Genomic DNA, 16745 nt, shown 5'->3' on the forward strand with positions numbered 1-16745 from the left:
CATAACATAAATAGATTTGGGGGGAGGTTCTGCCATACGTATGAATGGTCACTAAGCACCCGGTTGTGCGTTGAGAGCTACCTACCGTATATCAATCTGACATAAGATTCAAAAGCTAACCTGAAAGGGGATGAAAGTGTGTGTGGGGGAAATCTTCTCGTTTAACCAAGCCAGCTCTGAGTTTAATTAATTGGTTCTACTCTATATCCATATTAAATTTAACAGAACTCTACTATTAAAACAAAAGTTTTAGGCTATTTGCACACCCTATCAATAAATTACATGTACCTCCTAGTTGATGGAGGCAGGCAAGAATACCTTGACCTGTAGAGCTATTGCTAAATTAGATATCCTAGTCTGCCTAGAACAGCTTGAGCAGACTTGGGGTGCAACTGTCCCTTAGTTGTTTTTACAGCATAGTGGCTACAATGTGCCCAAACCAATCACTTTAGGATCCGGCAGAGGGCATACAGGTAAGGTTGAGTTATTAAGCCAATTGAACTCTTCTTTTTTATTTGAAAAAGTATAACGTGAAAATATTACAAAGTTCTGATGGAGAAAGAGATTTATGGATCCACCATATAGTTCCTTTTTGTCTTCCTTGGCTGATATATTTGATTTTACTTGCTAACCATTTTCTAACCCTTTCCTGTAATTTGCATTATAAAGTTTATGTGAAAGAGAATAGTGTGTATACTATATACATGCTACTTTCAGGCTTCTGAAAAAGACTATTGGGCTTTTAAGATATGTTTCCAATTAACATTATTGTAATAGCATCTTAGAGAGCCAGCTTGGTATAGTGATTAAGGCACTAGGCTAGAAACTGGGAAACTGAATTCTTGTCCCACCTTGGACAGAAACTCAGCTGGGTGACCTTGGCCAGTCACTTACTCTTGGCCCTAGGAAGAAGCCAGTGACAACCATTTCTGAAAAACCTTGCCAAAAAAACCTTCAGGGACTTATCCAGGCAGTCTTCAAGAACTGGAGATGACTGAACAGAAGAAAAAAATAGCATCTTATGTACTAATTGCATAATTACTGCATTTTATGTGCTTACTTCTGACATATAACTTGAGCTTCTTCCATTGTATGTCCCGCATTCAATATGTCCCTGGAGTCAAAGGTCATCATGGCCTGAATTTCCAAAATGGTAGCATAAGTCAAAGCATGATACATGCTATCCTTTTTTCTATAGGAGAGAAGTTAGAGAAATATGTAGACAAGGCCCAAAGGTAGCATAACAAAAGAAAGAAACTTGTCTTTAAGAATGTACAGGAACATTAAAGGCAGTGCTATCTAAGAGTATAAAATCTATCCTATTTATAAATTAAATTTCATACTGAGAGTCACATCTATTTATTTTAGGATATAGTGTTTTCTCTATGAGATATCATAGAGGAAGAGAGGCTAACGAAATGTTACAGATGCGGTTTTCCACATGAGGCTGATCCTAAAGAATGGTTCGTGTCTTTCTTTCATTGTATTCCTAATAATATGCTTGAAAATAAAACAGACATCGTCTGCAAAAACGTATTGAAAGGCAGACACTTTCACTAAAATCTTGCTCCCCTTAGAAGCATCAAGGAGATAAGGTTTACATTTTGCTAAAGTCTTTCCTACAGGATTTCCTAATTATGTTTTTTTTAAATTTAGCAATGCAATGTTTACAAAGCATTGCTTTTAAATGCTCTTTTTAAAACTTCTGTTTCTTACATAGATTTGCTTAATTTCTGTATGTCTGCCTGTATTGGGTCACAATGGCTTATCTAAAGCATTCTCAAAGAACTACTGCAGTATTTTTTGTTTATCATTCTCTTTGATCAGTTTACTAATATGTTCATTTGCTAATAAATTACTTGAAAGAATTACATAATTTATTGCACTGACATATGGACATCTAGATATTTACATGATAAAATTGAAAACTGCAAGACCAGAAACTGGACTACTAGCCACAAAGAATATAACTACAGAGACTAGTCTCCAGATTCAATAAAACAGAGGCCTGTCTACATTTTCTTCCCTGTATTTTAAGTGTTCCCTCTTCTTCTCTATTAATCCTATTTTCCCCTCTATGAAACCTTTAAAGAGTCTAAAAGATGCCATTCATGTAATTTATTCAGTAATTTGTTATCCCCAAAGGGTTGTTACAGTTCTTGTATCACTCCTTAATTTGAAGTACCAGTAAGATTAGTGTCCTTGCATTCTGCAATGTTCTACTTAACACAGATACCAATAGGATAAAATGTTAATTAAATGAGCTCTTAAGTAAAGGAAAGGAACATCCATTATCTGAAACACTTAATTACATTAGATACAGCACAGTCAACTATTCTTTGGGGAGCATCATACACTGGGAAACAAAAGATGGGCTTGTGTGATTCCTAAAGAGGTCTTGAACTGAAGCTAATTACAACAATCCCTAAAGTATATTCCCTATAACACCAGCATTTCCATATCAAACTGATAGCACTATAAATTTAAATTTGTTATTAGCCCATCAGTTCCTTATAATACAAAATATTCCTAACACAATATTTATATTTAAAATAGTATGAATAAACAAAAATGTATAAATTAAAATAATGCACATTTTAATTTATAATTATAAAACACGTATAATGTATCAAATCATATGTCTTGTTTTGTTTTTGAAAGTTTACAGTTTACTATTTTATAAATTCTTGTGCCTGTGTCGTATGCCTATTACCATCCTGGCCTTATATATTTTATTTGAATTAACCAGGCATTTTTATGGGGAGGGCTTGTAAATAACAGACTGAAAGAAACTCTGTTGAAGGTGAAGGTAGAGCATACAAAAGGCAGTCCACTACTCCAACTTTTTTAAAAACAAAACAAAAAACAAAGATTATGTCAACAATGTCAACATACAATGACAACCCAATGCAAACTGGTGGAGAAGAAACTGAAGAAACAACAGATGTTGTCTTCTTAGGATTAAAAATTCACTAATATGATAAGATGATAAGGTAAGGTAAGATAAGATAAGGTAAGGTGAGGTGAGGTGAGGTGAGGTGAGGTGAGGTGAGGTGAGGTGAGATGAGATGAGATGAGATGAGATGAGATGAGATGAGATGAGATGAGATGAGATGAGATGAGATAAGATAAGATAAGATAAGATAAGATAATAAGATAACCTTTATTGTCATTTTTTACTGTGGGCACAACGGCACACATCAAAAATGAAATTTAGTTGCCCGCTCTCAAAATGAAGCACATACATGACACACACCTAAGGATACTATATACAACATATGTATAGACCAGGGGTCTTCAAACCTGGCCCTTTTATGACCTGTGGACTTCTACTCCCATAATTCCTCAGCCAGCGTGCCTGGCTGAGGAATTCTGGGAGTTGAAGTCCACAAGTCATAAAAGGGCCAAGTTTGAAGACCCCTGGTATAGACCCACACCTCTACATATACATAACAAATAAATAAATAAATACTGTCCATCTTGAATATATAATGGAAGGAGGAAGCTTGAGCGTTCACAAGGTTAATGGAATGAAACTATGGCTGAATCTGGATGTTCTGCTTCAGATACCATGAAATAAAATGATATCTGTTATTTTGGAGAAGGAATGTTAGAAATCTAGACAAAAAATGAAAGTGAGACATCACAGACAATAAAGGAATGTTTTATGAAGGCCAAGGTTTTCTCAGTTGCCAGACTGGCAGATTACATATTAAAATTTATGAGCAAATCTTATCAGGATTGACCTTAAGTCTGTTTTCTACCCATCCAAACCCAAACAGCCTCTAAACACTGGATATAAGTAGTCCTCGTCTCACGGCCAAAATTGGGACCGGAACGTCTGTCACTAAGCAAAGCGCATGAGTTAAACCCAGTAAAATATTTTTTGCTGTAGTCATTAAGCAAATCATTGTGGTTATTAAGCAAATCTGGCTTACCCATTGACTTTTCTTGTTAGAAGCCAGCTGGGACGGTCACAAATGGTGATCATGTGATCTTAGGACAGTGCAACCAATACATGCCAGTTGCTTAATATCCAAATTTTGATCACAATGACTGCTGGGACCCTGTAACTGTCATAAATGCAAGGACTGATTGTAAGTCACTTTTTTTTAGCACCGTCATAACTTCAAATGCCATTAAACAAATGATGGTAAGTCGAGGACTGCCTGTATTGACAGCATCATGTGGCTGGCCCAGGTTGGGATGTATTGTATAATTGGGTATCATCAGCATACTTAGGGTGCCAGACTCCAAACTAATGCATGAACTTATCCAGGGGTTTTATGTAGTTGTTAAACTACATAAGAGAGAGAAAGCATCAAGCTCTTTCAGTTGACCGAGAATTTCTGAAATATTTGTCAGGTGTAATTCAGGTTCCTTATAAACATGAGTTTTGCATCATTTGAAAAGAGTGTTAGATTGTTTTTAAACGTGGATTTGGGGCTCTGAAAGAGTAGCAACCTTGTAATACTGTTTTGGAAGAACTACACAGGAGGTTGATTTAAAAAAGAAAGTCAGGTTCTCCTACTTATATATTGCTGGTTCTCTTAAAATTGCGGATGTTACCGGTTTACCACTTCTCACAGAGAATAGTTTCACGTGGCCTGAAATGCTGTTATTACTCTGATGGGTGGGTTGGGGGAGGCACTGCTATTTTACCTACTTCATTCTGACTGTTTGGCCACCCAGGAGCTATTTCCACTTGCCGTCAGCATGGCCATAAGAACAGAACTGCTGCCGGCACTGCTGTTCTATGGCAACATTAAGTCAACGATATCACTTACTCATTACCAACAGCTCCCTTTTGCCTCTATTGGTGTTCTTTCTTTGCACTTGTAAGTGGCACTGTTTTAGTCATTTCTCTTTCCCAATAAGACCATGTTAAGAAACAGCTTGATCAGTCATATACACATGAAATACTTCCTTGCCTGCAGACTGTTGGGCAATGTGACATGCAATTTAAAAAAAGTTGTTGTTTTTTTAAAAAAAACAAAAAACCCTAAAGATGCCATTTCAATTATCCACTTTCATTAGCTCTAAGGTGCCCCATCCCATGCTAAGGACCGATTGATAGTTGTTGTCCTGCTAGTAGGTTAAGCTTGATAGGATGGGAAAGACTGGGGGAATCCATCTACTGGTTTCCTTAAGTTGTCTCACGTTCAACAACAGAGCAAAGTCACAGCAATTGGGGAAGCAAATTTTATGCCAACAGACTTTTCCGTCAGTTCAAGGACTTCTGGAGAGCACTTGTAAAATGGCCATCTGGTTGGAACGCTTACACAAGGACAGTCCATTCCAGCTGCTCATATCCCTCTCTCTTACATCTCCACAGGCAATCAGCCAAAATCCCCAGTGGCAACAATATTAGCCATCTGCAGTGTCATACAGAAACAAGTGAGACTGCAGCAACATCCAACAAGAAATTACTTTCCAGAGCTTTGTTCTTTCGGGGATCTTGTGTCTCTCTATAGCACAGCAGATTGAACTATAACAAGGAGAGCTGTATCCACTATGCTAAAACGAAAAAATTCTCCTACTGTTCTACATTTTTTAAAAAAAGATGCATTTAAAACAGTATACATTTCACAACATTCCTCAATATAGAGAAACTTTGTAAGCAAGCATTTCTGATTCATAACAAATACATTCAACAGACACAGAACAGAGAGTTAAATAAGGAATAGAATAGAATAGAATAGAATAGAATAGAATAGAATAGAATAGAATAGAATAGAATAGAATAGAATAGAATAGAATAGAATAGAATACTGTACAGCCATACATGTGTGAATATATTTAGATATTTTATGTATCATAAGATGCAATAAAATATCTGTTCCTGCTATTACTATTCAGTCTTTCTTACCAATTTAATAAATTAAAGCATTTAAAGTTATCTTTTCAATACTTCAATATAATTATTGTTATCATTTTCCTTTAGCATTCCCTGGAATAGCATATGATTCATGTTTTTCCCCAGAACACAGAATGTCAATATGCTTCTTCACTCTATGGCTGTCAGTGACTTTCCACAGGTTCTGCATCAATAGAAACTGACACTGAGAAACCATCCCAGCAAAGTACACCATAATTTACATCCAGTCCTCCAGGGTTATATAAATCACTGTTTAAATTCTGAATAAATACCTTTTGTAAATTTATTTTTATTTGTTTGCAACCAAACAGGAAATATAAACGGCTTCAAATAAAACATAGAAAATTCTCCCAGACAAAAATCCTAAGCTGCTAACTACATGTCATCGTAATCACTACCTTCATTGTCTGTTTTTATGCCATTCAGTGTCTTTTTAGTGCATTTAACTCAGGGGTGTCAAACTCAATTTCAATGAGGGCCGCATCAGCATTGTGGTTGCCCTCAGGGGGCCAGGTGGATGTGGCCAGGGTGGGTGCGGTCTACTGGGTGGGCATTGCTAGAGTGCATGTGGCCTACTGGGTGGGCATTACCAGCTCTACGTACATCATTCGCATCAAGGGTACCTATGGGGGCCTGGGCAGGAGTGGGATAGATCTGAGGGTCTCTGGCAGAAGGAGATGGGACCGGGGCAAGTGCCAAGGCATGGTCCACTGGAGGAGCCTCACTGTTTCTCTCAGGCCATGGGGGGGGGGGGCTGGACAGTGGCATGGAAGTCAAATGCCCAGCCCAGCCCTCAAGCACCCGGAGCACTAAACCCAGCCCCAATTCCCCAAGGGTGCACCCAGCTGCACTTACCTCCTCAAGGCTGCTGCTGCTGTGCTTGCTCTTCTTAGCCAGGTTGCTTATGATGGGTACGAGGGCAAAGTCAAGAGGGAGGCCCACTCCCTCTCCATGTGAGGAGACCTGGCTTTGTATCCAAAGCTTCCTTAACAATAGGATGGGAGACACCCCCCCCAGGATAGGCCAGGAGGAGGGGGCAAGGGGATGGTGAAAGGTTAGCAGGGAAGGACTAAGGCAGGACTTCTCTTAGACCCTCCCTCTCTTTCCTTCCTTCCTTCCGAGTGGTGGGAAAATATTTGAGATGAGGGAGGGAGAAAAACAGGCAAGAAACGCAGCTGTGGAAGTGTCATCCTTCGTGAGGAATGAAGAAATGCACCATCGCCTGTAAGTGGCCAGCACATGGCCCTCGCCTACTTCACATATCTTGGTGGGCTCTGGGGGAGGGGATGCCATAAGCAGCATGAGAGTCAATGTTACCTGTACAGTGTTGCCCAGCCCCCAGCCTGCCTGGTTTTGGCAGGCAACAGGGTGCTCTCCTCTCAGTGCTGAGAGGCTGAGCCGCGTGGCATGAATCTAAAGAGAAGCACAATGCTGCCGAGCCCCTGGTCTGCCCGAAGTAGGGAGGGCCATGTGCTGGCCACTTCCAGGCAATGGTGCATTTCTTCATTCCTCACAAAGGATGATACCTCCCCAGCATGCGCCCAGTGGGTGGGGCCGACATGGCAGCGGCTGGTCCCTCGCTGTTTCCAGACGGCCTTGTGGAGCTAAGGCTGAATGTGTTTCAACATAGATGGCCACCACAAAATTGCACATTGGCTCCTGGCCAGCCTGGGGCAGGGCCAAGGCAGTGGGGGCCATTTCCTCACTGTTTCCAGGATGGGTTTGCGGGCCACATGAAACCACTTTGCGGGTCGCATCCGGCCCCTGGGCCTTGTGTTTGACATGTCTGATTTAACTGTACATTAATTATGTGTTTCAAAATATGCATTTGGACCTCAGGAATATTGAAATATCCCAAAGTTGCATTATTCAGATTTTTACAATACAAAAATCTGAACAGTTTTGTCACTGGTGAATAATTAAACAATAGGCCACCAAAAATCTTCACCCAGAAGTTCTAATTAATCTAATTTCCATGAGCTCTTGTTTCCTAATTTCAAAAATGCAAGGTTTAAAGTTGTTACTTCAACAAGGGAAAATCAAATTCTATTTTTAATAAATAATAAATAAATAAATAATAAACCTTTATTGTCAAAGTACAACATGTGTACATTGAGATTAGCTGAGCCTCCCCCTGTGCTCTCTCCCCCCAACACACAGTGACAACAAACCCTCCATCCCACCACACTATGTGAACCAACTACACCACACACCGGCCTCCCAAGTCAACTCTGCATAAGATTACATCCCATTCAAAAGCCTAACAGCCCACGGATAAAAGCTGTTCTTCAGCCTGTTGGTACGGCTGGCTATATTCCTATATCTCCTACCGGATGGTAGGAGAGTAAAGAGATACTGTCCAGGGTGTGAGTCATCCCTGAGAATCTTCCTCACTCTTCCAAGGCAACGAGCCCTGGCGATGTCATCCAGTGGTGTCAGGGAACAGCCCACAATGTCTTGTGCTGTGCTCACTACCCTCTGTAATACTTTCCTATCCGCGGCTGTCAGACCGGCATACCAAACCACAATACCATATGAGAGGACGCTCTCTAAAGAGGGGGATGGTAAAATATTGAGATTTTTTATTTTTCCTAGAATTCAGGATTTTTTTTCAGTGCTTCCTTATTTTTTCTTAACTATACACTATATGTATTATAGAGTTTATACTACACATTCATGTTTCTTAATTTAAAATAGCAGGAGAAACATGTCATCAGGTTCACAGTCAAGATTTGGAGAAATGGGAATGAAGGGCCACCTGAGTGCCCGTTAGCCATAGATTGTTTTATCTTCAGGGTCAGATTAACAACTTCAAAATGATAAGCACAACCAGGCAATTTAAGTCCCTCCTTTTTAAATGTGTGTCACTCACATGTAAAAAGTAACCGGGCTTTGATCATCTGGTCAAGGCTACCATTCTGAAGATTCCATAGCTCAGATTCCTCAGTTCTGACCAAAATCATTAATAAAAGCATGCTAGGCCTTGAAGACAACCATGCAAATTTCATATTCAAAACCTCTAGTTTGTTGAAGCCCAAATGAGAGCGTAATCTTTGAGACAACTTCTGCAATTAGGTGTAAATCCACTTAATACCATTATTGTATGTCATATACTAAGTAGCAAAGGACACCTATTCAAATGTTTTGTTATAATCAATATACAGTTCATTTAATCTATCCATGCAGTCCAGTATATTACATTAAACCTATCAGAGTTTTGTCAGTTTGTCAATTGTTTACAAATTCATGTTAGCTGGTACTAATTGCTGTTATTATCAACATGTTTGAAATTCTTAATTTTTGAAGTCTTATAAAACATTTCCCTGTCTCTAAATCCTGTAATTATGTATGTTGATCATAACCAGAAGAGGGAAGATAGAAGCAGTGGCTCACTTAGTTTGCAGAGAAGTAAGGGCATCTTGGAATTTGTTATTCAGAAAGAAATTGACGGCTACCATGCATTCATTGAGAGCAGCATTCAGATCGGTTGTAAATGAACTGGGGAGAAAAAAAAGAATGAATACTAAGTTTTCTGGCAGAATCATGAAACACTTTGTGCACGGGAAAGCAACACGATAGCTATCAGAATATAATCTGTACAGATTAAAAAAAACTTAATTGCTTTTGCTTACTTTAATGTCACAATTTATATATTGTATTTGTTTTACTTCTTGTTAATGGCCTGGAATTCTTATACGTATAAGAACACAGACTATTAATTTAATAATACAGTGAAACAAAATAAGGTCATTTAAAGCTGATTTACTAACCTAATACAGCAAGAGAGCCTAAAACTAGTGGAATCAATCCACATACTAGTTCTTCTCTCACACTTCAAAGCAGATAGCTTCCAGCTGCTGGGTGGACAGATGTTGTACTCACTAATTCTCAATAAATTGGCTGTTTAGGAAAAAAAATGTCAAGAATCTCTCAATTTGAATAAATTCTAAATGAATTGGTTCCACAAATTTATCTCACAAAGACAAATATTTCTGCTTATTTTAAGAAGGCAACAATTATATCCAATTTTCTGCTTCTTGCCTAGCGTAACTACCTACGCATCCTCTTTTAGAATGCAGTCTTTTAGTGTACTTTCCAACTCCTTGAGCATTTCTTGAGACCGCATTCTTAAAAATTTGGCAATAAATAAAATATCATCAATTTCTATTTTTTCATTGAAGAATGAAAAAAAAAATCAAGATGATTAAAACTTTTAGCCAACATTCTCTAAAATCAATAGTGACCCTTTGATACTAATCCATCTTGTAGTTACTAGGTGTCAAATAGAGGCCAAAAAATGCGACTTCCAGATGCTTAGGGATTAACAGATTTATTTTCATATAAACTTCCCTGGCTCCCAATCCACTTCGTCAGATCTCCAAATGGAACTTTAAACATGAAAACTAGCATTATGACTTGGTCTCAGAAGGCTATTGCCAATCAGTACAGCTACAACACTGATTTAAGATGTAACAGATGTCCTCCCTTAGTAGTATCAGTTTTAATTTCTGAATCATTTTCTAAGGCATAGAGTGGTTTAAACATGTGGGGGTAAGGATGTAACTCACTGCTGCTGGGGGTTCCTGGTCCAGGATAAGCTACAATGGAAGCTCCAGACTACACTCGATACCGCTCTATTAAGGACCATAATCCAGGACAATTACCAAGCCTCAATGTGACCTTGTATAGAGTAGAGCAGTCACTGGAACTGAATCAGAGCCAGACAATTTGGAACTGTTTCTTGTCTTTCTAAGATTCAATTGAACATGAAGGGAAAAAAATCAAAGAGATGAAAAATGTTTACCTATAACATACATTCCTGAACTGGATGACTGTTTTATAATACAAGGTGTTGAGAAGATCACTGCTATATAATGAGAAATCAGGATTAAATTCTCCAACGATTTTAGCTAACCAGTTTTAGATGCAAAACTGTCTTTATAATTTCATTTTTCCCGGATTGCTCTTTTGAACAGAGTCCAAAGAAATTGAAATGCTGGTCTGAGGCCATTTAAGTACTGCAGGCGCATGGGATATTTAGATCCATTTATGCTTTTGTGCACCATAAGGGCACATTAAAGGGAAAAGGTCCAGCATGACATGGAAAGAAATTCCTCACAGCTCCTCCCCTGTTGCTTTTATACAATGTTCTCCACCTGCTTACCCCAATGTTACTGTGGAGAGAAAAGCAGAAATTTCCAGCTTAGCCAGGATTTGCATGTGTGTTTATGGAAGAAAAGCAAAGGAGCATGAGAGAGAGGGGAGGCATGCAGATTTGGTTTCCAGATTTGGGCTGCTTGGAGACAGAAAATGAAATAAAAGTTTTAAGGAGATGAAAAGTATGTTTCCCTTTAAGCTAAATAGCTGCAGCTGTTGAAATCTAATGAAATAGCAGATGGCTAGGTATGCCCGAATTGACAGCAGGCGATATAGGTGCAAAGAAGGTACGGCAAGGTAGGAGACTCAGCAGCACTTGAAAAATGAAAACCAGGGATTATCCAGCAACACTCAGGCTTTTGAAGAGGCCTGTCAGCAGGTTTGGCCTGGGAGGCCAGAAACAGGCCAACAGGAAGGGCTAGGCAGTACAGAAAGTCCTTGACTTACAACCACAATTGACCCCAAAACTTCCATTACTAAGAGAGTTAAATGGGCCATTTGCCCCATTTTTTGACCTTTTTTTGCCACAACTGTAATGTGAATCACTGCAGGTAAGTTAATAACATGGTTGTTAAGTGAATCTGGCTTCCCCCTTTGACTTTGCTTGTCAGAAAGTCGCAAAAGGGAACACTGCAACTGTCATGAATATCAATCAGTTGCCAAGGTCTGAATTTGATCATGGGGTGACTATGGGGGTACTGCAATGGTTGCAAGACTGAAAAACAGTCATGAGTCATCTTTTTCTGTGCTGCTGTAACATAAACAGTCACTAAACAAATGATTGTAAGTCGAGGACTGCCTGTAGACTCTGTAAACAGCACAGCAGCTGCAGGTACCCAAAAGGCCCTGTGGCACACTTTAGGAGGAGCCTGTGGCCTAACAAGAGGCCCCTTTTGGCAAGGCCAGATGAAGAGGCCCTGTGGGAGCCACCTCCTGAAGAGACTCCCATGGCAGAAAATGGCTGCCAGCTGCTCAAGAAGTGGAGATTGCTTAGATCAGGGGTGTCAAACTGCCGGCAAACGGGCCGGATGCATCATGCTGAAACCATGCCCACCCCATTGCTGGCAATTGAAAAAAGTCACGATACATCATGACATGTCATGTGACATTGTGAGTTTGACACTTCTGGCTTAGATGCAGCTCCTAAGAAAGGGTGGGGTAAGAGGCTAGGAAACTGTAGTTCTGTACAGATTTGGGGCCTTTCTCCACTTTAAGGTTGCCAAGATTGAGAAAGACTGCCTTAGAAGATAGTTTGGGGAGAATTGTGCATTCTGTATGAAAGGTTTTCTAGGGCAAAACCTTTCAGAAGTAATTCAAAAGATGTTTTTGGTGATTGGAAGGTTAATTCTTGTCAGCTGAGTTGAATGTCAGTGGGCAACTACTGTGTCTTTCCCAGCTAGAGTTGCTATGGAAAGATGAGGAAGTCACCTAGTTGCAATATCCTGAGGAAGGAGTTAATTACAGTGGCATATGATCTTGATTTAAAGGAACAGTGGATTATTTGTTCAGCACTCATAAAAAAAGCAGTCTTGGAAATATACAAAATGACATAGCGCCAACTGAAGCAATTTTCTCTTGAATTGTTCCTTCCCTTCTCAACATGCACAGGAGGAGAACTAGATCCCTCCTTGTCTACAATGCTAGCAGGCTACAGTAGCAGAGCTTCCCTGCCTCACATCAAGAGACTTTCTACAGCTGTTTGTACCTAGTAACCTGCCCTGAGGAGTGAAAAGCAAAGCTCCTCTACCTGTAGTTCACGTCTCATCAAAACCTGGGCTCCAGATCTGAGTAGCAACAAAATCTGGATAATCACCTGATGGCAGCAAATAGCTGCTTTCTGTTCCACTTTGCTGCCATCAGGTGATTATCCAGATTTTTGCAGGTCATATTTGGTGGCTCTAATAAAGGAAATAAGCAGCAAGCTTTTTCTTGTTCTTCTTGACTCTGGCTAGTATCAAACTGAAGTTATCAAAATATATAGCCTGCCTTCCCTTAATCTTTCAGGGTACAGAGATATACATTTGATATTATGCTAGGTTCCTGTGTATAAGTTTTTATGTGTCTTTCAGCCCCTTCCCCAGGACAAGTGAGGGTGATTTTATAAAAGGCCACAACTGGCAGAGAGACTTTATACTGATATTTACTGATATGACTATGTAGTTTAATTTTAATAATTTGAATCGACGACTAGGTGCTCCTTGGATCCAAATTCCCAGAATGTTGCTGTGTTCTATGTTATAGCAGAAATAATTACCAATTTAATTACACCTTAATGCCTAGTACATTTATTATGTCAATGTTTATTAACTATAGTCCATATTATAATTGTCATGCCAGGCACATCCCAACAGCCAAGACTGCAAAGAACCCCCCCCCCAAATTTTATAATTTAAGATAATCTATTTTTTCCAGTAGTCCTACTTGCCCAGCTTTGATCCTCTTTTTCAGTCAAATGACTCATCAAGAAGACAATTCAAGATACTCTGGTCTTATCTTTAATCAAGGTATCTCTCTACTTAGCTATGATAATAAAATGTAGGATTGTACTTATTTACTATCTAACAGGTAGTAAGTGTAATTTTATCTGCTGCTACATTTTGAAACTACTTCTGTATTTTAGGTTTATTTTTTACATTTGCTTTTTACTCTGTACAATTGTACTCTGTACAATCCTTATTTCCACAACTCTAGTTATGGAGTAGGACTTAAAAGTGGTCATTAACTGTAAGAAAACCATACTATTACTTTCTCCCCAGCCTATATAACTAAGAAAAATGCTTCAGGACCACAGGGCCACTACATTCTCTATCAGCTAGTTCTTTAGATCTGCTCATGATTTCAGTTCATTGGTACAGTTGTCACCTTCCTTACGTGCATATGCTCCATCCTTATTTATAAGCAGTGCACATTTGCCAATCGTTAAGTAGATCAAACTTTAGTCAATAATTAATTAATAACTAATAACTAATAACCCCTTCTCAGTTTGTAATAACACACTGAACAAACTAACTGCACTCTCTCTGGGTTTGAAATATCCAGTAGGTCAAATAAGACTATATGCTATCTGCAAAAATTCAGCAACAACTAGATAAGAACAGAGGTTCAGAAAACTCATTAAAATATGGTTCCTTTTTGTACCAGTGTAAGCAAGTGAGCCTAGCCATAGTCTGCTTTCTGTAACACATTTCCATAAAAGATTCCAAGTAATCAGAAAGAAGGCAAGGAAGGAGAACGGTGCTCCGTAATTCAAAATACAGCATCTGTCTTCAACCTCAGTAAAGACCAATAATACGACAGTCCGTCGGGTGATTAGTCATAAGCCAAAACTTCACCGGTTGATTTTCTGCCTGCCATCACGCCTGTGCTGTTAAAAGCAGAAGGCATGAAAATCAGGGAAACCGCCATCCCCGCAAATACGGGACCAACACACACACACACACACACACACACACACACCACACACACCGTCTTCGTATCTACCTAGGGTGTTTGGCTTCGCCCCTCCTTCTCCGCGTATGCTGCGCATCCATCGGGCCCGGCAGGGGAGCGTTTGTCAGAACTGAACTGGCTAACGAGAGGTTCTCCTCTGAACTCCAGGGGGCGCTTGAAGCTGGCCCGCCTCAGCTTGCAAGCCAGTGGCTGCCCTCGTAACAGAAACGTAGCGAAGCTCCAGCACCTTCGGAGCAACCCTCCAGCCGGTTGGGCTCCACCTCTTCTTCTAGCTTCTTCAACGGGGCCGCTTCCAGACTCCAGGAAAGCGCTGCTGTCCACCAACTTCGGCCAGGAGCTCCTTTGCGTCTGATCTGGGTGTGGCGCCAAGTCCAAGAGGGAGCTTTTAGGCTTCAAGGCAAGCGGCTTCCATCAATTTCCTGCTGTATCTGAAACGCCCAAGATTAAAGATTTCTTTCTTTTCTCTGTCTTTCCTTCTTGCTGGAAGGGAGATCGAACAGTTCCTGACTGGATCCATCAACCAAGAGGAAGAAGAACGCGTGAGGGTGGTGGTGGTGGTTTTTTTTTAAAAGGAATGATGGATTCATTTAATTATTAAGTGTTCTCCGCATTGGTATGAAATTTACAAGTTCTGCAATTGCGGGGAGGGAGGGGCGCGCGGATAAATCCATAAGGTTTCAACAGGGCTGGATGGGCAGCTAGTCTAAAAATTAAATTCACAGGAAGAACGTAAGTGGTTCAAGGGGAAAGAAAACATGCACCCAACTCTTTATGCTGAATAGCAAATGCCTGATGTATAAATTAAACCATAGTTATTCTGCTCATAGTTTTTTTTAAAATGTAATTTCTTTAACATGTATACACACACAAACACACACACACACACACACATCAAAGCTATTTTAATTGTCCAGTCTTAAAATTATTTTAGTTCTTCCAGTTCCAGCAAAAAGTCCAGGTTTAGTATTCCATAAAATCTTCCACTGTGGTAACTTCAATATATCTGCCTTCTATGCACATATAATAATCTTGCTGGCCAATGAAATAGATAAATTCATACAAGAGGATACTATCATAGATATATTATTTTGAAGTGGTCTAACAATCCTCCCTTCCCTTTTAATAATAATAATAATAATAATAATAATAATAATAATAATAATAATAATAATAATAATAATAATAATAATAATAATAATAATAATAATAATTTTATTTATATACCGCCCTTCTCCCGAAGGACTCAGGGCGGTGAACAGGGCAAATGTATTAAAATACAAAAATACAAAAGTTAAAAGGAATTAAACATAATGCCCAAGGTAAAAACAGTAAATACAAATATTAAGAACAATAAAAACCCAACCCATCCCCCATCAGGCCAAGCCGGCTTGTTCAAATAAATGCGTTTTCAGATCGCATTTTTATAACTGGAATGATCTGTGGGAATGACCTTGGAAGATGGGGTGAAGAGATGCTGCCTAGATAAGAGCGAGCATAGCCTGCAGCTGCGCGGTGGGCAGAACAAGAGGCTCAGAAGAGACCAAGTTGTAAGGTTTTTAATGATGAGGTTGGGAAACTTGTACTTTCAGACTTTCAAAACTCTTCTAATGTATCTTTTATACTGGTGGCTCAGTGGTTAAGAAAACTGGACTTGTCAGCTGGAAACCTGGCAGCCAGGTTCAAGATCCGAGTGCCATGCGACAGGGTTAGCACTCATCCTCGCCCCAGCTCCTGCCAACCTAGCAATTTGAAAGCATACAAGTAAACAGTTACCACTTTGGTGGGAAGGTAACATCGCTCTGTGTCTGCATGCTGGCCACGAGCGTGGATATGCCTTTGGACGGTGATGGCTCAATGGCCTTGAAATGGAGATGAGCACTGCCCCCTAGAGTCAGCAACGACTAGCGGAGGGACCAGAGGGACTCCTTACCTTTTATCTTTTCAATAAAATAGAATTTGCTCATTTCCTGTCTGGGCTGTCTATGAAGGCTAACAATAACTTTCTTGCCCTTTAGTAATAAACATTTTTATATATTTCAGATTTATAATCCATAAAAGGGGAGTAAATGTGAGGCTTTCCCCCCCCTTTATGTTCATAACACTGGTCCCATTCAGCACTCCGTACTTCTGTAATCACATGTGCTTAGAACTTCATGTTTCCCTTCTATTTATCTCTTTAACAGTCTGTCAGTCAGCTTCCTTAATATATTCTTTCTTTCCCAAAGAGATATACTGTATATTATCTGTTCAATTAAAATAA

At 39.6% G+C, this 16745-nt stretch overlaps 1 protein-coding gene across 1 annotated transcript in view; it reads right to left on the reverse strand.

Moving 5' to 3' along the window:
• The window catches only part of TTC39A (tetratricopeptide repeat domain 39A), a 52158-nt gene extending 37487 nt beyond the window's left edge, over positions 1-14671 (reverse strand). The window contains exons 1-3 of the mRNA XM_083359604.1: positions 14516-14671; positions 9272-9376; positions 1061-1192 (exon numbers count right to left, since the gene is read on the reverse strand). Of these exons, the coding sequence (XP_083215730.1) occupies positions 1061-1192; positions 9272-9376; positions 14516-14565 (287 nt within the window). The 5' untranslated portion in view covers positions 14566-14671. The remainder of the gene's footprint in view (positions 1-1060; positions 1193-9271; positions 9377-14515) is intronic.
• Positions 14672-16745: the final 2074 nt, after the last annotated feature.

This window comes from Vipera ursinii (genome assembly GCF_947247035.1).
Source record: "Vipera ursinii genome assembly, chromosome: 3".
Taxonomy (NCBI): Eukaryota; Metazoa; Chordata; class Lepidosauria; order Squamata; family Viperidae; genus Vipera; species Vipera ursinii.